This window comes from Xenopus laevis, chromosome 1L (assembly GCF_017654675.1).
Source record: "Xenopus laevis strain J_2021 chromosome 1L, Xenopus_laevis_v10.1, whole genome shotgun sequence".
NCBI lineage: Eukaryota > Metazoa > Chordata > Amphibia > Anura > Pipidae > Xenopus > Xenopus laevis.
Window position 1 is genome coordinate 5,826,075 of NC_054371.1, and position 21,138 is coordinate 5,847,212.

At 42.2% G+C, this 21,138-nt stretch overlaps 1 protein-coding gene and 2 non-coding genes across 3 annotated transcripts; all 3 read left to right on the plus strand.

Moving 5' to 3' along the window:
• Positions 1–3,235: 3,235 nt before the first annotated feature.
• LOC121400396 (vomeronasal type-2 receptor 26-like) lies at positions 3,236–3,985 on the plus strand. Its single transcript, XM_041583362.1, has one exon. The coding sequence runs from the start codon at positions 3,236–3,238 to the stop codon at positions 3,983–3,985; it is 750 nt and encodes a 249-aa protein (XP_041439296.1).
• Positions 3,986–17,667: 13,682 nt separating this feature from the next.
• Positions 17,668–17,740, plus strand: trnav-cac. Its single transcript has one exon. It is a non-coding gene; the product is annotated as a tRNA-Val (tRNA).
• Positions 17,741–18,293: 553 nt separating this feature from the next.
• On the plus strand, positions 18,294–18,365 carry trnak-cuu. The gene has a single exon. It is a non-coding gene; the product is annotated as a tRNA-Lys (tRNA).
• Positions 18,366–21,138: the final 2,773 nt, after the last annotated feature.

Here is a 21,138-nt window from a genome sequence, read left to right on the forward strand (position 1 = left end):
CGTGGATGATGCAGTCCTTGATAACGAGGAAGCGGAGATGGATACCTCTGCATCCAACCTTGTGAGAATGGGGTCTTTCATGCTGTCATGCCTGTTGAAGGACCCCCGTATCAAGAGGCTTAAGGAGAAGGACCTGTACTGGGTCGCGACTCTACTAGACCCTCGGTACAAGCATAAAGTGGCAGAAATGTTACCAACATACCACAAGTCTGAAAGGATGCTGCATTTAGAAACCAGCCTGCAAAACATGTTGTACAATGCTTTTAAGGGTGATGTCACTTCAGGAACTCATCAACATTCCAGGGGCAGAGGTGCCAGTAATCCTGCCACGAGCGCACCTGCAAGGACAAAGCACTTTGGCCACTCTGTAACGTCAGACATGCAAATGTTTTTCAGTCCAAGGCAGCGGCAGAACCGTTCGGGATCCACCCTCAAAGAACGCCTCGACCGGCAGGTAGCAGACTACCTGGCATTAACTGCAGATATCGACACTCTGAGGAGCGATGAACCCCTGGACTACTGGGTGCGCAGGCTTGATCTGTGGCCAGAGCTGTCACAATTTGCCATGAACCTCTTGTCTTGCCCCGCCTCAAGTGTCCTCTCAGAAAGGACCTTCAGTGCAGCAGGAGGGATTGTAACTGAGAAGAGAACTCGCCTAGGTCACAAAAGTGTGGATTACCTGACCTTTATTAAAATGAATGAGGGGTGGATCTCGGAGGGTTACTGCACGCCGGAAGACTTGTGCTGAGTTTCTGATTCTGACTCCCCATGCAGCTGTCCTTCTCTGCACGCCTCATGACTCCACATACAGCTGTCCTTTAGCGTCCTCCTCCCTCCACCACCGTTACAAACTAGGGTGCAAACCCTACTGGTTTAATTTGAATCCAGGTAAATCCTGAGTTTTTCTGGCCTCTGTGCTTCAGTGGCTGTGACAAAAAAATTGAATATTTTCAGCATTTATATGGCATATTTTTTCTGGCCTCTGTGCTTCAGTGGCTGCGACCAAAAAAAACAGAATATTTTCAGCATTTATATGGCATATTTTTTATGGCCTCTGTGCTTCAGTGGCTGTGACAAAAAAATGAATATTTTCAGCATTTATATGGCATATTTTTTATGGCCTCTGTGCTTCAGTGGCTGCGACCAAAAAAAACAGAATATTTTCTGCATTTATATGGCATATTTTTTCTGGCCTCTGTGCTTCAGTGGCTGTGACAAAAAAATGAATATTTTCAGCATTTATATGGCATATTTTTTATGGCCTCTGTGCTTCAGTGGCTGCGACCAAAAAAAACAGAATATTTTCTGCATTTATATGGCATATTTTTTCTGGCCTCTGTGCTTCAGTGGCTGTGACAAAAAAATGAATATTTTCAGCATTTATATGGCATATTTTTTCTGGCCTCTGTGCTTCAGTGGCTGTGACAAAAAAATGAATATTTTCAGCATTTATATGGCATATTTTTTCTGGCCTCTGTGCTTCAGTGGCTGCGACAAAAAAAACAGAATATTTTCAGCATTTATATGGCATATTTTTTATGGCCTCTGTGCTTCAGTGGCTGCGACCAAAAAAATTGAATATTTTCAGCATTTATATGGCATATTTTTTCTGGCCTCTGTGCTTCAGTGTCTGCGACAAAAAAAATTTATATTGTTAGCATTTATATGGCATATTTTTCCTGGCCTCTGTGCTGCAGTGGCTGCGACCAAAAAAAATTAATATTGTTTGCATTTATATGGCATATTTTTTCTGGCCTCTGTGCTGCAGTGGCTGCAACAAAAAAAAATTAATATTGTTTGCATTTATATGGCATATTTTTTCTGGCCTCTGTGCTGCAGTGGCTGCGACAAAAAAAAATTAATATTTTCAGCATTTATATGGCATATTGTTTCTGGACTTCTGGTTCAGTGGCTGCGACAAAAAAAACATAATTTTTCAGGAAAGTACACATGCCTAATTTTTCAGGGTTCTGCAACAGTGGCAAAATCGCATCTTTTATGGTCACCGCAGGTGATCAATAAAGTAGACCAAAACTGGGCCCACACTGCAGAATCAGTGTTTTTTGGTTCGCTTCACTGTACATTGAATGACCTCTGCCTGACCGTGCACGTGCGCACAAGCACGGTGACTGCTAAACACACCACTACAGAAATATTGCCACCAACAGGACGAACATCCTGGAGGTGACAAGCAACTAGTAATTAAAAACTATTATTTGCTCACTTAACGGTATCATTCATTAAAGCTCTTTGCGTCTTTTTGCGTTGCAGTAAGCACCGCGTTTCGTCTTTGCGTGTGAACAGGCTGTAACCTTTACACGACTTGATTGGCATGTAGACGCCGGACGTTTTAAAGCATTTTATTACACAGGTTTAGAAATGTAGTGTGATTTCTGCCCTTTACAGCACAAAACGCAGCGCTGTGTCAACAATGGATTTTTTAGAAACATTTTTGCCCTTGATCCCCCTCTGGCATGGCACTGTCCAGGTCGTTGCACCCTTTAAACAACTTTAAAATCATTTTTCTGGCCAGAAATGTCTTTTCTAGCTTTTAAAATTCGCCTTCCCATTGAAGTCTATGGGGTTCGCGACGTTCGCGAACCGTTCGCATTTTTGACGCAAGTTCGCGAATATGTTCCCGAACTTTTTTTCCGACGTTCGCTACATCCCTATACGCTACATAATCCAGCTACAATGGGCTCCTCCTGGTTGTAATTTTAATCATTTTGATTTTAACCCTTGGTGTCATTTTAATATATACCAATAAAGGTTAAGTTTTACCTTGTGTTCATGGGACTTATGGAATAACAAATAGGAAGGTGCAATCTAGGGGCCATTCTTTACTCTCTATAGAATTTTCGAGTAAATATAAGGTTCAGTATGAGTGTGTTCATGTACATGTGCTTGGATTAATTTGGAGGGCCTTAACATCATAGACTTTGGTCTTTTTTCAACCAAACTTAACTATGTTGCTATGTATATCCTGCTACTATTCAACTACTAAAAGGTTTATCATTTCAGTTTACATGACCATATTTTATCATTCCTAAGAAAATCTATTTTATTTATTGTTACCATAATAGACAGTGAAAGCTGTATCAGATGTCCATACAATGAATGGCCCAATCAGGAGCAGATCAAATGTATTGCCAAAGCGGAAGATTTTCTGTCATACACCTCCGATGTAATTCCTGTGTTTTTTTCAGCAATTTCAGCCCTTTTACTCATTATAACGATGATCATTTCGGGAGTTTTCATTTCATATTGGGAAACCCCCATAGTGAGAGCCAACAACAGGAGCCTGAGCTTCCTCCTCCTTGTCTCCATCAAGCTGAGCTTCCTCAGTGTGTTTCTGTTCCTCGGTCGCCCTGTGGATATAACCTGCATGCTGCGCATCATCACTTTTGGAATCACCTTCTCCATAGCTGTCTCTTCTCTCCTGGCCAAGACTATCATGGTTTGTGTTGCTTTCAAAGCCACCAAGCCAGGGAGCTCATGGAGAAAATGGGTGGGAATCAAACTTTCCAATTCTGTAGTCTTGTTCTGCTCATCCATTCAAATAATAATCTGCATGACTTGGTTGGCCATTTCTCCTCCCTTTCAGGAACTGGACCTTCACACTTACCCTGGAACCATCATCATTCAGTGCAATGAGGGCTCAGCTATTGGCTTTTACTCAGTTATTGGGTATATGGGGCTTCTGGCAGCTGTTAGTTTTGTTTTAGCATTTTTAGCTCGGACATTACCGGACAGTTTTAATGAGGCCAAGTACATCACTTTCAGCATGTTGCTCTTCTGCAGTGTTTGGATCACAATGATCCCGGCCTATCTGAGCACCAAAGGCAAAAACACTGTGTGTGTGGAGATATTTGCCATACTCACCTCAAGTGCTGGACTTTTATTCTGTATATTTCTGCCTAAATGTTACATAATTTTATTTAGACCTGAGATAAACCAAAAATCTAATTTACTTGTCATAGCATAATATTTCCATCAGAATTTTAAAAGTCAATGCTAATTCAGCTAATTGTGTGAATTTCAAAGAATGTAGAATGTGTTTATATAGACATATAATATCTATCTATCTATATAGATAGATAGATAGATAGATAGATAGATAGATAGATAGATGATAGATAGATAGATAGATAGATAGAATATATATCTAGTGGGTATTTAAATCAAAACACAGCTTTCCTTATAAAGTATTAGTATCTAGACATTCAAATTAGTTTGTTAATCTTTGACCTAGGCACATTCGATGTTGTGTATGCTCCGTAATCTCAGCTATATACAAGTGTGTAAATCAGATTTTAACAAGTTAACATGTATCTAATGGATTTAAAAAAGTTAAAAATATTTTTTACAGATGTGCTTGTGGTCAATAATCTCTTTGTGCTGCTGGCCCAGAAAATTGTTTGTAATAAACATTCTCTGGCAGAAATGACTTTGTTTCTGATAACCAGTGCTTGAATTGGGGCGGGATGCAGCGGGATGCCATGCCGCCACTTCTTTTTTTCACCAAATTGCATCCCGCCGGGCGGGATGCAAACATTTTGCATACCAGAGCTTTTCTGTGCTGACATTTTTTTTACGTCACTTCAAGCGTCCATGCTTGTACTGTCCTGCTTTAAGCTCCCTATAAAGGCTGGCAGTGATTGGACAACAGTGTACACATAGAACCTGCCTCCCCTCCAATTGCTGCACAGTTCTTCTTAAGCGCGCGCAAAATGAAAGTGCAATTTGGCCAGGAGAACCTGTCTGGACTCAGCGTCGGACTGTGGGGGACCAGGGCCCACCGGACCTGCAGCACAGCGGCCCCCACACCATTCCCAGCTGCAACCCACCTCAGGGACACCCATTCAGCTCGCCAATCCCCCCCTGCGCGCCACAGTTCCTTTGTGTTGCAGCGATCAGCAAGGGAGGTAAGTAAGCAGGAGTGCAGGGAGCGGGTCTGGGTTGGAGGGCCCAAAAGAGCCAATTCCCACAGGCCTAGTCCGACGGGGGGGCAGTTTGGTTGCAGGAGCAGTGAGTGCCCATATCCAGTCAGGCAGAGTTACCCGATTTCAGCTGTAGTAGCCGAGTTAACAGGTACCGGCAGTATTGATGCGCTGCTGCAGGGAAAGGAAGAGAAGCCCCAGTGTAAGTAACAGCCTGCAGAGTGGAATCCACTCACCTCCAAAAACGGCAATGTAGGAATCACTTTATTTACTTTGCCTACATGCTATCAGTACAGATTGTTACGGATCCGAATTGAATCCTGCATTGTGTTTGTGTACTCACACAGCTCACTCCTCCGTCCTGCCATTTATAATGCGCTGATCTAACCCATCGTGATGTCTCCGTCCTGGCCACAAATCAAGTTGAGATCTCAGCTTCTTTGCAAAGTGCGTATTTTACTTCTGTGATCCGTGCTCCCCCTCAGTCATTGTGCTTTTCAGTCTCCTCTTCCCACTTTAGTTCTTTGTTCTCCTTCCTTGCCCCTCCATACCTTTTTCATATCTCCTTCCTCAAACCTCTCTCCCCCCTCTCTGTACTTGTTATTTAGTGCTCCTCTGCAAAGCACATACTTCACTCTGGTGCTCTAACCTCCCCCCTCAGTCACTGTACATTTCTATATAATTCCTCTGACTTTAGCCTTATTTCATACTATATTTCACTCACTGCTCCTTTTCTATGTCATTTTAACAAATCCTGTTTTAGCAGGCATTTCCAATTTTTAAAAAAGCCACTTCGTTATATTTTTTTTATTGCAGCCAACGATTAATAAATGGTAAGATTAGTATTTAAATTAAATAGGAACATAAGTAATTTAACTAACTTGTAAGTCCAAATGCAGGCCAATATGAACTTTGCCTGTCTGATTGGCTGGACAAAAAAAAATATGGCTCTTTTAAATATTAGAAATGCCTGCTTAAACAAGATTGGTTAAAATTAAATAATTAAAAGGATATTGGCTGGAAGTTTGCAGTATTATGTAAAACATTATGGGCAGGAATTAAAATGGGTACCTCATAGAAAATGAACAGTGAACTATAGTATTAAATAATGCAGAAGTCAGAGGGAGAAGAATGAAAAGTACAAAGACTGAGGTGGGAGCACAGAAGTAAAATACTCACTTTAGAGGAGCAAGATCTCAACTAGAGATGTCGCGAACTGTTCGCCGGCGAACTTGTTCGCGCGAACATCGGGTGTTCGCGCTCGCCGGAAGTTCGCGAACGTCGCGCGACGTTCGCCATTTTGGGTTCGCCATTGTTGGCGCTTTTTTTTGCCCTCTCACCCCAGACCAGCAGGTACATGGCAGCCAATCAGGAAGCTCTCCCCTGGACCACTCCCCTTCCCTATAAAAACCGAAGCCCTGCAGCGTTTTTTCACTCTGCCTGTGTGTGCTGAAGAGATAGTGTAGGGAGAGAGCTGCTGCCTGTTAGTGATTTCAGGGACAGTTGAAAGTTTGCTGGCTAGTAATCGTTTTGATACTGCTCTGTTATTGGAGGGACAGAAGTCTGCAGGGGTTTGAGGGACATTTTAGCTTAGGTAGCTTTGCTGGCTAGTAATCTACCTTCTACTGCAGTGCTCTGTATGTAGCTGCAGTGGGCAGCTGTCCTGCTTCTGATCTCATCTGCTGACTGCTGCAATAACAGTAGTCCTTGTAAGGACTGCTTTTATTTATTTTTTTATGTTGTTTTACTACTACTACTACTACTACTATAAGAGCCCAGTGCTATTAGTCTAGCAGTGTTGGGGAGTGGGACTGGTGTGCTAATCTGCTGCTCCTAGTAGTTCAGCAGCACCAACTTTAATTTTTTTTTTTTAATATTCATTTTTTTTTTATTTTACTTTTTTTATTTTACTACCGCTGTAGTAGTGTATAAGTTGACCTTTTAGGCATTATTTGCCCTGTAGGCATTATTTGCACACTGTTTTCTTCAACCCGCCATCTAGCTGTGTGACCTTGTTCACATTCTGTCTAAATATCCATAATATTACCGTCTCCAGAAAAAACACCGGAGTGACTTTTTTCAAGCAGCATTCATATATTTTACGTAATCCGTATCCACCGCTGTAGTAGTGTATACGTTGACCTTTTTCTGGCCTCTGTGCTTCAGTGGCTGCAACCAAAAAAATGCATATTTTCAGCATTTATATGGCATAATTTTTCTGGCAACTGTGCTTCAGTGGCTGCGACCAAAAAAATGACTATTTTCAGCATTTATATGGCATATTTTTTCTGGCCTCTGTGCTTCAGTGGCTGCGGCCAAAAAAACTGGGCAAACAATGCCTACAAGGTCAACGTATGGCAAAAAATGACTATTTCAGCATTTATATGGCATATTTTTTCTGGCAACTGTGCTTCAGTGGCTGCAACCAAAAAAACTGGGCAAACAATGCCTACAAGGTCAACGTATGGCAGTTGTTTAAAGAGAACAGTAGATTACTAGCCAGCAAAGCTACCTAAGCTAAAATGTCCCTCAAATCCCTGCAGACTTCTGTCCCTCCAATACAGAGCAGTATCAAGCAGATTACTAGCCAGCAAACTTACTATCATCTGTCCCTGAAATCACTAACAGCTCTCCCCCTACACTATCTCTTCCAAGCACACACAGGCAGATTTTTCAGATACATTTTTGCCCTTGATCCCCCTCTGGCATGCCACTGTCCAGGTCGTTGCACCCTTTAAACAACTTTAAAATCATTTTTCTGGCCAGAAATGTCTTTTCTAGATGTTAAAGTTCGCCTTCCCATTGAAGTCTATGGGGTTCGCGAACCGTTCGCGAACCGCTCGCATTTTTGCGCAAGTTCGCGAATATGTTCGCGAACTTTTTTTCCGACGTTCGCTACATCCCTGATCTCAACTTGATTTGTGGCCAGGACAGAGACACAATGAGGGAGATCAAAGCATGATATATGGCAGGACAGAAGAATGACTACAGCTTTTTACCATGTGTGAGTACAATTCCTGGCAGGCTGCATTAATTTATATATGAAATTGTCTATGTGCCTCCCTGCTATGGGTTCTGGGGATATTTATACATGAAATTGCCACAACGCCATCCTGATTTAGTTGGGGGCGTGGCAACAAAAGGGGGCGTGGCCACCAGAAAAATTTTAGGGTAAAAAGTTTCTGTGACCCGGGGTTGCTGCAGTCACAACACAGAGTACTAACCACTATACGATCAGGCATGTTGCCTGCCAAGACCACGTTCACCATTAGTGGCGGCTGCTCAAACCTCCCGATCCACAGTTAAAATTCATGATAACCCAAACACTCAATTAATTCATTTGCCTGTTTTTTTGTTCATTTCCAATCGTTCAACTGGCTTAGCATGCTTTTTATTTGTAAATACATTTCTGCAAGAGAGAGCACTATGGGAAACAAAGAAATAAAATGCGCGAACCATCAGTGTTTCTGCCCGTTTCGAACCGGGGACCTTTCGCTGTGTTAGGCGAACGTGATAACCACTACACAAACCCAAAGGAGGAGCTGGTGGAGGAGACTCCAATCTGAGTCACTGGGTGATTTTTGTATGAAAAGGTTCCAGTGTATTTCAGATTGTTATATCATCAGCTCACAATGAAAGTAACGTCACACTGTTCTTGCATCATAATGTACCATAATCATCATAACATTGCAATATATTTACAAGAGTTACTATAGATGCGCCCCACAATACACCTGCTAAATCTTTTTTGTATATAGGAGAAGTTTTAGGGTGGGGAAAGAGGTCATTTACTCTGGTCCTTCAGCATCACAGAGACCTCGGGAGGGGATAAAATAGTTGAAATTATTCATTATAATTCGCTAATAAGGGACATCAGATCTAACCAGATTGGAATATTTCATATTTATAATCTCATTTATGGCTGAGCCAAAGCACATTATAATCTCTGTCAAAGAAGCAGAACCATGTTGATTGTTTTGGTTTCTATGGGTTGCTGCCCAGGTGCACATTTGTCAAGTAATAAATGAGACAACAACAGAAATTGTGAGTTTTATAAAAAAAAAAAAAGAGAAGCCATTAGGACATTACATGTGAAAGCCTAATGCATTTCATGCATGTTGGGGCACTTACTCATAGGCTGTCTCTAAAGGTAATAAATGAGGCCAACTCTGTTTTATTAAATGTCTCACCTGTGTGTAGCCAAACACACTCAGTATCTGGGCTATGGGTACAGTGGTTTCTGAGACAAGATCCCCAATAAATCCAGCAAGTGTTCCCTTTCCCACACAGGAGTAATTAGGAACTGGCTCCCTGGATCCAGATAATATCTGTAATATACTCTTTATAGCCTTCCGCGGGTCTCCACAGGAATCATATATGCGGTTTACAAGAGTTGTGTTGTGTGAAGCAAATTCTTTTTTATTAATGCTGTCAATCACATAAATAAAATCCACAAGATATCTGTAATTCAAGGGCACTTGGACTGAAAAAATATATAAATTCAATTGCTTTGTTAAGTTCAATAACTGTAACATATTTTTGAGTTCTAACCAAGCAATTTTATGCAATTCTTATAAATCATTGTTAGAATCAATATTTCTACTAAAACTGTGACCCACTGCCTCCTGTTTCCATAACAATTTTAAAAACTCACATCACTAGAGCAGGAGAAGCCCAATATTATCAAAGGAAAGGAATCACCATTAATGTTAGTGGGAAAGGTTGGGAAGTGATGAAAGAAAAATGAAAAGTCACTGATAAATGTTGGTTCAGCTGAGAATCACAGATAAATGTGTTTGGGCTTCTCTATATTTGAAGAATAATTGAAGAGAAAAGTGGAGAATGGGGGGGTTTGTTTTTGCTTTAGAATCTTATAGTTTCAATATTTACATTTTACACAAATTCATTTCAGATGTAATCTGTTACATTATTGAGAACAACCTATGACAATGAATTCAAGAAAACTTATTGAAACCAACAATAAAGTAAAAGTAATGTTACAAAAGAAAAAGTAGCATAATAGGGTGATGTACCAAAGACTAAAGTTTGGCTTCATCTCATAACCCACAGCAACCAATAAGATGAGCTTTCACTAAAGTGCCCAGTTGTAAGGCGTCCTGGCCGTCCTCCGCGCGTCCAAGATGGCGGCGCCCAGAAGAGGCCATGCGGCAGTCAGACGCCAGCGTGACACCGGCGTTTTTGCGCAGCATATTAATGCTGGCGCATCCTTTAGACGCTGGCGTCCAGAACGTGCAGACGCTGGCGCACATTCTGGCGCATGTCCTGTGACGTCATCTAGACGTCATCTAGAAGGTTCTCTCAGCGCCAGCCCCAGACTGGCAATCTGTGGGTTCTGGCAAATGCCAGAGGGGCTGCTGTATGGTTCCATAGAAAGTTACCATATACAGTAGTGGGCTGGTAGGGGGCTGTTTGGGCCTCTGTACTTGGAATGGCAGGGCCTATTTTGATTCCCAGTCCAGGCCTGCTCAGCGCCCGAGTATAGGTTCTTCTATCTAGAGTTCCTGGTGTCTTCTAAATATTGATTCTTGATTCTCGACCTTGCCTGGAACCTCAACCTTGATACTTCGCTGCCTGGACCGACCTTTGCCTGAAACCTCGACCACGATATCTTGCTGCCTGGACCGACCTTTTTTCTGAACTGACGATTTTTCTGCCTAATCCATTGTACCGCAAACTGTGTTTGCCTAATTGCTTCCTCCTTGGTCCATACTCCAAATTGTGCCTACGGGCCCTGACAGTATACTCGGCCATGGACCCTTCTGAGGAAGCTCCGCCTCCTCCGGATTTCGGAAGAGCATTCAGTGGACTGGCTACACGTATGGAATCCTACGAAGCTCAGCAGGTCCATTTTGGTCAAGCGCTGGGGTCCATCTTAGAGAAATCATCTATTAATCCTCCAGCTGCCGCAGCAGCTCCTCTTCCGGTGGTCGGCATCTCTTCTTCTCATGCTTCCGAGCCTAAGGTTCCAGCTCCTCCACTCTACCATGGAGACCCACAATCCTGTCGTGGGTTTGTCAACCAATGCCAAATCCAGTACGAGCTCCAGCCTTTCGCAATATCCTTCCGAGAGGGCTAAAGTGGGGTTCATGATTACTCGTCTCCAAGGGAAGGCTTTGGAGTGGGCGTCCCCCTTGTGGGAGAAGAACTTTCCCCTTACTCACGCAAGGTCTTTGATGCACCTGGCCGGGTGTCCACCGCTGCTTCCCGTTTGCTGCAGATTCGCCAAGGGAGCGAGTATGCCATAGACTTTCGCACTTTAGCAGCAGAGACAAATTGGAATAATGATTCCTACCATGCAGTTTTTTACCAGGGTCTCTCTACTCGCCTAAAGGACGACCTGGTATCCCGGGATCTTCCGGAGCAATTGGAAGACCTCATCGCTCTTGCCATCAAAGTTGATACCAGGATGCGTGAACATCTGTCCGACAGAGAGAGAAGCAAGAAATTTCTTCCTCCCCTAGCTCCCCGATTCCAGAGACCGTTCCTTCCTACTACCCCTGTTACTGCTCCAACTCCTGCTTATTCTGAGGAGCCCATGCAGATTAGGGGAGCCCGCTTATCCGAAGAGGAAAAGTTACGCAGACGTACTGCCGGCTTATGTCTCTACTGCGATGGCAAGGCTCACTTAGCCTTTAATTGTCCTATGAAGCAGGGAGACTTTCACGCCTAAGTAAGTTTGGGGAGACTCACCTGGGCAGAATTGATCCTTTCCCTCATCAACCTTCTCGTCGCTTTTTGCTTCCACTGCAGCTTCAAGTTTCGGCTAAGCAAATTTCGACGCAAGCATTTCTGGATTCTGGGGCTATAGGAAACTGGACAAGGCGTTTGCTGCTCGGCACAACATTCCTCTACTTCCTTTGAGGCTCCTCTTCGAGTCCTGTCGACTGATGACAGACCATTATCTACAGCCTTCATTTCACATGCCACACCAGAACTTTCCGTTATGATTGGGGCACTGCGTGTGGAGAGACTTTATTTTCTTATTATAAATTGCCCTTCTACACCTGTAGTCCTGGGCTTACCCTGGCTCCTCAGAGGGGCATACAATTTGATCCGAATCCGGGATGGCGACAAATGGAAGACTGCGTTTAATACTCGGGATGGTCATTACGAGTACCTGGTCATGCCTTTTGGACTGGCCCGCAGTCTTCCGGGAGTTTGTCAATGATATTTTCAGGGATCTGCTGGGGCTGTATGTAGTCGTTTACCTGGACGATATTCTTATTTTTTTAGGAAGAATGCCTTGTTTGCCAAGCTGGAAAAATGTTCTTTTGAGACTCCTAAAATTCCATTTTTGGGCTATATAATTTCTTCTGAAGGCTTTGAGATGGACCCAGCCAAGATTTCTGCTATTCAAGAATGGCCTTTACCCAATAGTATCAAGGCTATACAGAGATTCATTGGCTTTGCCAATTATTATAGGCAATTCATTAAAGGATTTTCGTCTAGGATCTCTCCAATTTTGGCTCTTGTCCGTAATGGTGGAAGACCTGATGTATGGACTTCTCAAGCCAAAGAAGCTTTTGAATCTCTGAAAAGTTCCTTCTCCTCGGCCTCTGTCCTAAGACATCCAGACCCCTTTCTACCTTTCATCATAGAAGTCGATGCCTCTGACATAGGTGCTGGAGCCGTACTCTCTCAAAGACAACTCTGTGATGGGAAACTTCATCCGTGTGCTTTCTTTTCTAAAAAATTTTCTCCTCCAAAATGCAATTATGACGTTGGCAATCGTGAACTTCTGGCGGTCAAGTTAGCATTAGAAGAATGGAGGCATCTTCTTGAAGGTTCCGCAGTTCCTGTGACCATTTTTACAGATCATAAGAACTTGGAATACATTCAAACCCTTAAACGTCTGAAACCCAGACAGGCTCGTTGGTCCTTGTAATTTTCACATTTTAATTTTGTCATTACTTTCCGACCTGGTTCTAGAAACAAAAAGGCAGATGCCTTATCCAGAAGCTTTTCTCCTGTGGACACTTCTTTGAAGGACGAAGAACCGATTATTCAGTCGGCAAAGATCGTGGCTGCCTTGTTTCCTTCTATGGGGTCTCAAATCTTGTCTGCTCAAACTTCTGCTCCTGCTGATACACCTCCTGGTGTGGCCTTTGTTCCCCCGGATCTTTGTCAATCTATTCTTCATCAATCACACAGTTCCAAGCAGTCTGGCCATCCTGGAATCAAGAAGACTGCTGAGTTATTATCCCGTTTTGTTTGGTGGCCATCCCTTCGGAAAGACGTTAAAGAATTTGTTTCTTCCTGTTCCATTTGTGCCGCATCTAGAACCTGTCACACCTCCCCCAAGGGATTATTTTTACCACTACCCATTCCATCCCGGCCTTGGACACATTTGGCCATGGACTTTATTGTGGACCTTCCTCCCTCCCATGGTTGTACAGTCATTTGGGTGGTAATTGACAGGTTCAGCAAAATGGCTCACTTCATCCCTCTCCGTAAATTACCTTCTGCTTTGGAACTTTCTAATTTTTTCATTCAACACATTTTTCGCCTTCATGGCTTTCCTTCGGAAATTGTGTCTGACAGAGGTTCAACGTTCATTTCTAAGTTTTGGAGGTCTTTATGCAAATCTCTCAATAATTCATTACATTTTTCCTCTGCCTATCATCCTCAGCCCAACGGAGCTTCTGAACATGTCAACCAAGCTCTTGAACAATTCCTAAGATGCCATATTTCCTTGTGCCAAGATGATTGTGCTGATTTACTTCCCTGGGCCGAATTTGCTCACAATAATTCTCTTCATGCCTCTTCAGACAGATCTCCTTTTTTGTGTTTATGGGCAACACCCTTTTGCTTTTCCTCAAGATGTACGCCTCTCCAATGTAGCAGCTGCCAACAACCAAGTTTCCCATATGTCAGCGTTTTCGCACAGCATAATGTGCAGACGCTGGCGCACATTCTGGCGCACGTCCTGTGACGTCATCTAGCATGTTTTGGCGCCCAAAACCCACCTATTTAAGGACGCCAGAAGGTTCTCTCAGAGTATAGGTTCTTCTATCTAGAGTTCCTGGGTGTCTTCTAAATATTGATTCTTGATTCTGGACCTTGCCTGGAACCTCAACCTTGATACTTCGCTGACTGGCCAGACCTTTGCCTGAAACCTCGACCACAATATCTTGCTGCCTGGACGACCTTTGCCTGAACTGACGATTTTTCTGCCTAATCCATTGTACTGCGAACTGTGTTTGCCTAATTGCTTCCTCCTTGGGCCGCACTCCAAATTGTGCCTTCGGGCCCTGACACCAGTTAATGTTACCTGATGTGCAACCCTTCCACCATTTATTATATTATTGTCTTAGATCTTTATTTTCAACTCAGCAAACCCAGAGCAGAATGAGAGGCAAAAACACACAATATCCAACTGTTTGTTGCACTGATTGAGTTAATTGTAGTTAGCCACCTTGGCTTGTTTAATTGTAAAAAGGGCAACTTACACGAAAAACGTTAGTCCTTTAAAATAAATCATGATGTCTCCTTCCTGAATGTATTCATATTCCTCAGCTGTTTTAATGATCTCCAGGTGACAAGCAGTTTGGATGATTGGGGTCTTAGATCTGCAGGGTCCCACACACATTACAATTAGATAGAACAATATTTTTATTACAGGAGTGTCTCCCAGCATTGCATGGAATATAATGCACCACAAAGCAAGGCAGAGCATTCCCCCCAGTATGTCAGTAACTAGGGTGCAAATCATGAATGTGGTGTTTGGCAGCATATGTAGAACAATGCAAGAGAACTGGCAAATCCAACCTTTCTGGGTGTCCTGGCTCAGTATAATTTGCATTGCTTTAAAGACATCATTATGGACTGTATCTATAAGGTTGTATATACATATAGTAGTAGTGGTCAAATCTGTACATATTAATAAAAATCCTGGTAAAGGAATATACCCATTATCAAATATGGTACAGCCATGGTCTGATATAAGGTTACTTAGACTGCAATAGAATCATTAATCAACAATCATTAGTCTGAGGCCTATATAATCTCTGAACTCTGGTTTCTTTTCATTTTCTATTTCTTAAGCAAATGTCAGGTCAATCTTTTCATTGTAGCTTGGATATTTTGATTATGTATATGCAGAAAGAAACATGAATGTACAGGAACATAACAAGTCTCAAGGCTAGCTGTGAGATAAGGTGGAAGCTGGTTCTATAAACAATATGTTATGTTATGGTACAGTCTTGGGCTCCGAGGTGACTTAGAAGAACTAAAATCATTTTGAAAAAAGGTAATCATGGCTTTCTGCTGAATGTAACCAAAAGTGTCAGACTGGCCCAGGGGGAAACCGAGAAAAAACCCGGTGGGCCGGACCCTTAATTCATGCATTCATGCAGGAGAGCCGAGCAGCGCCTTTCAAGCAGGCGCGCTCCCGGCACCTTTCAAGCAGGAGCGCTCCCGGCGATTCACGGTAGGGGTCGGAGGGCCCTGGACAGTAGTCCCAGTGGGCCCCGGGCCCCCAGTCTAACCCTGGCAGCAAAGAAACCAAAATCAGCAAAGGAGCTTAGGTAACACCATTTAAATAGGACATTGCGCTGCAAAGCCCTCCCCTCTGCTTCCCTTTAGCTCAAAACCACTTGAGCGCTTAGCTGAAGCCAAAAAACCAATTCTCGCTACTTACACTTCTAGACCTCTCAGCTCTTGTGACTCGGTGGACCAGCCTCTCCTCCTCCAGTCCCTCTGTTCTCTTGGCCTTTGTGACACCGCCCTTTCCTGCTTTTCCATGGCCTTTTTCAGCGTCTCCTAGTGTTCATTAGGAACACTGCTTGACGGCCTCAGAGCTGTCACTGGCGGGACGGCTTTCTCAGTGACTCAGATCGGAGGCTCCTAGGGCAGCTCCTCAAGTGGTATCACATTCGCCTAACATGCGAAAGGTCCCCGGTTCGAAACTGGGCAGAAACACTGATGCTGCGCACCTTTTATTTCTTCCTTTCCCATAGTGCCCTCTCTCGCAGAAATGTATTTACAAATAAAAAGCATTCTAAGCCAGTTGAACAATTGGAAAAAACAAAAACCCGGGCAAATGAAGTGAGTGTGTGGGTTATCATGAATTTTAACTGTGGATCGGAAGGTTTGAGGTTCGCCTCCTTTCGTTTAAACTGCATTTTGAAAAGAAGAAGAAATTGTAAATGGGAAAGCCAAAGGGATTAGGTGAGTCAGTGTTCCTTCTTTGCACAGAAAGTCGGACAAGGGCCAAAACTTTTTCAAGAGAGGCTTGCCGTGGGCAAATGTTACCCCAAATATTCACATGCCAAGCCCCTTCCTCTCTTTCCCTATAAATGGCTGCTAATCAATTTTTATGTCATTGCCTGGGAGAAAACTATTTTAGGGAGGGAAGGGCATTTCTGAGCCAAAAAGCGGTCCAACAGATGTACTTGAGGCACTTCAAGGAGTAACAAGCGGTAACGGTCCACTGTTGACCCGTCTACTCTTAATGCTGGAAGCTACTTCCAGAAGTCGGCTTGTGTTCTTGGTGTTCCTAACTCACCTCATCTTACCTCTATATGATCTCTAATCAGGGAACGTGTTTTCTTCCGGACCTGCTGACATAACATCGAGCTAACTAAAAGTGTTCTTTGTAATTTTAATGCATGGACCTGAGACTCAACAGAATAATTTGTCCCAGCTGCTTCAAAGCCTCTTTCAAACAAGTCACACCATGAGCACCGGAGATGGGACTTGAACCCACGATACCTGGCTTCGGAGGCCAGTGCCTTATCCATTAGGCCACTGGGGCACATGACTGCCACTTGGCAAAGGTTCTTTTAGTGCTGTTTGCATTCATAGCAAATCAGTTGCATGGGTTTTGGTGGTTGTATCCTCTTTATTTAACCCAATGCAGACTGGCAACACTTGAAATGCAAAGATATTATTATGGTTTGATAGCCAAAAAGTCATCATGCATTCATACATCCTACATGATGACTGATGAAGCCAAGAATATTTTTGCCCTGGCGTGGCTTTGTTTTCTTGCAAAGGCTTCACCAACGTAAACCTGCAAAAATAAATAAAGAAATAAAAAAAAAGAATGCAAAACCGATAGGAACGAGCGATGGGGACATTTCTTGCATCCCCACAGAAGGCAGCAGGATGCGTCCATCGGTTTCACATGGTGCTGGTGCACTGAAATTCGACGATAAATTATAAATGGGAATCAAATTTCAATGTCCCTTTTAAAGTCGATTGAAAAGTAATTTAGAAGCATGTCAAGCCAGGCAGGAGTTGAACCTACAATCTTCTGATCCATAGTCAGACTCATGATCCATTGCGCCACAGGCCCCCCGTTAAGCTGCGGCTGCAAAACAGATCTCTCGGAAGTTGCTGTGAATCCCAGAGACTCTGCGTTCCACCCCACAATATGGTAAGGAGAGAGACTTCACGTCCCCGAATTCATCACTGGACGAAATTAAGGGAGGAGTTGCATTCTACTCTCAACCTAAGGGATCTTGGGAAATAGCTTGTTGGATTCGTCATGGGTTCCTTCCATTTGTACGATGACCTGTTTTAAATGACTTCATAAAACTTGTGGGGCTTTTATAAGTCAGACGTCCTTGTTTGTAGCTGTGGACCGGTGTTACACAGAACATTAAAAACAATTTCAGAAAATAAACCCGATCATAATCGGCAACATTTGTGGAAACTGTTGCGCAAAAAGGTCACAAAGTCTGGTGTCCGGTACAGCACGGGAGTTTCTGTAGTGTAGCAATTATCACATTCGCCTCACACGCGAAAGATCCCCGGTTCGAAACCGGGCAGAAACAAAACTCTGCTCAAGCTGCTTGTTTGTCATTTATCAACCCAAAGCGGAAATGGGAAAGATGCGGCACACTTTCCTTTAGAATTTACATTTTGTACAGACTATGGAAAGCCCAATGTTTGGGAACAAGGGCAAAACATTCACCCATCCCAAGAATACTAATGGCATCCAGACATTATTACAAATGAAAAACATTGACCACGCCAAAAGTGGAGAAAGCTCGGCGAAGCCTCAGTTACTTTATGCAGAAGGTGGCACGAGCACAACGCAGAAGAAACTCTTTAGAAGAGGAGGGTTACAAAATAGTTACATAGTTAAATCGGCTTGAAAAGAGACAAAGTCCATCAAGTTCAACCCCTCCAAATCAAAACTCTGCATCCATCCACACACGCCCCTCCCTACTCTCACATAAATGATATTTACCCATATTTATACTAGCTATAGAATTTAGTATCACAATAGCCTACGTTATTATGTCTTTAAAAGAAATGTCATCATAAACAATTCTGTATAGGAGTTGATTGACCTCAGTTGCATCAAGGAAGCCAACATCAGCCTCCCTGGTGGTCTAGTGGCTAGGATTCGGCGCTCTTACCGCCGCGGCCCGGGTTCGATTCCCGGTCAGGGAAAATGCTCTTTTCTGGCTGGGGCTTGAGAAAGTCTTTCCCAAACTACGGTGTATTCGCTTGTATTCGTATGGTAAACGTGCCATGACTCGAGATAAACTGAAGAAACTGTCTTATTTAAAGCCATGTCGTGCATTTATTATAGGCCTGACTTTTAGACACAATAAAATATAATACAGGTATGGTATCTGTTATCTGGAAACCTGTTATCCTAAAATCTGCAAATTACAGGAAGGCCATCACCCATAGGGACAAATTCACTAACCGGTGGGGAATATATAAAAAAATAACTAACGCTAGGGAAGATTTGTCAATGTTATGTCATTTTGTCACTTTGCCAATTTACTAAAAGTTTCCCTGGAAAAAATTCAATACCGAAGTAGACTAGTGCAACTTCACAGCCTAACACCAGCGTGAAGGGGCAAAACTACGCAAATTTACTATGTTTTTTTTCTGAACGTTACCTCTTTCACCAGAGTTTATTTCACCAGGTCAGACCAGACGAAGTGCAATCGAGTAGAGTTTTTTTTTACTTTTTATAGGGTGAAAGACTGAAAAAGATAAAAAAATTTAAGGGTACCCTCGTTCCTCCCTACTTTTATTAACACATGGCACCTAAACTATACTGTGGGCACATGTGTAGGGCATTTGAACACCTCTATATAATTTAATTAAGTTTCCCTGGGCTTGTGTAGTGTTATTTATTTGCTGCAGCATACACGTCCATTCAAACTTCTATTTCACGCTGTGTGAATTTGTGCAGCCCTGGCGAAACTATGCCTGACAAAGTGTGGCGTGCAGCAAAGACACCGCTGGCGCAACTTCAGAGGCTAAGTAAATTTTCCCCATAGACTTCATTTTATCCAAATAATCAAAATTATTTAAAATGTTTTATTTTTTCTTTGTAATAATAAAACAGTAGCTTGTACTTGATCCTAACTAAGATATACTTAATTCTTATTGGAGGCAAAACCAGCCTATTGGGTTTATTTAATGTTTAAATGATTTTATAGAAGACTTAAGGTATGAAGATCCAAATTACAGAAAGATACATTACTGGTATAGTAATGCCATAAGGTGGCTGCACATATAACAGGTTATATAAATCTTTCATAGCAAACAGGTACACAAGAAAACAGGACAATATTTGGGGGGATGCATAATACCTACCAACAATGCTCCCACAAGGCTGGATGGGGTAGGATTACTGCAGAATGCAGATTATGTTCTATAAGTGTGGAAAGTATGAAGACTCATAATTTCCCAATTTAGAGCAGCAGGTCCAGAGGGGAAGAGGGTGGGACCAGAGGGGAGGAAGAGAGTGCCTTGTACCTAGTAAGGAATAGAGAGTTAAGTGGGATAAGAAGAGGAAGATGGGTTGAGAGAGACGAGCTGTTGCAAGCACTGTTTCTTTAAACTATAAATGGATTATGATGGTGTCAGAATACATCATTTAATAGGATAACATTTGCAATTTGGCCAATTGTAAAATGTCCATACTGTAGATTATTTTCTGTAGTTCTGAGAACATTTCTGCAACACTTTACATACATTTATCAGACCTTCACTGCCTGGGACTTACAGTCCAATGTCCCAATCACATTCACTATTATCAAGGTCGCTTTAAGTCCAGTGACTGAGGGCACCTGGGAAGCTGACATGTCTAGCCCCTTGTGAGATTTCAAAATTAAATATAAAAATATCTGTTTGCTCTTTTAATATATGGATTTCAGTCCAGAATTCTGCTGGAGCATGATGGTATTTTTTGTAGTACCATTTTGACCTTCTGACACTAGCCATTCGTCCGTCTTAGGATTTAGACCGTTCCAGATATTTTTATAATAACAAGCAGCACTATGAAAATAACACATTTTCCCATGACAGAATCCTATTAATCAGAATGGAGGCACAAGATTGACCTTCATGAGAAAGCCAAAAAGCTTGAGGACAAAGCTAAACCACATTCTGTTATGAAGGAGGAAACCAAAAGCCTTTATCTGTATGAAGGAACCAGACAATAAACAATTCTGAATGACAGAGTCAAAATTCAAGTACTTTCTTATGTGGGTTTTTATTGATAATATATTTCACTCAGTGGTTTTCTGAAACAAAGAAATTTCTGCCAAAGAATGTTTATTACACAGAATTGATTGGACCAGCAACACAAGAGATTGCTGGTCCCGAGCACATCTTTATTTTTAACCTCCAAAAAATTTAAATTATATATTTTTTAAATCAATTGGATACATGTTAACTTTTGAAAATCTGATTGGCACACTTGTATATAGCTGATATTACAGAGTATACACAACTTGGAATGTGCCTAGGCCAAAGGTTAACATAAACTTATGTGAATGTCTGGATACCAACGTTTTATAAGGAAAGCAACATATCTATAGAATTATTTATCATATGTCTATATAATACACAAATGCCATGAATATATTGTAAATTATCATAAACGGTGACTAGTGATGTCATCAGTTATCAAGGTTGAGTAGTGATGTCATTTTGGTCACCTGACTCGCTAAAATTATAAAAATAATGTACCCCTTGTTGAATTAGCACTGACTTTAAAATTCTGATGAAAATATCATGTAATGTATTAGATGAAATAAAAAAAACTATTTTACTAAATTACATTTGAAATATTATCAAGTTTTGATGACAATTAAATGAGATTTTTTGTTCATCTCGGTTCTAAATAAAATTGTGTAACATTTGGGCAGAAATATACAGAATAAAAGTCCAGCACTTGAGGTGAGTATGGCAAATA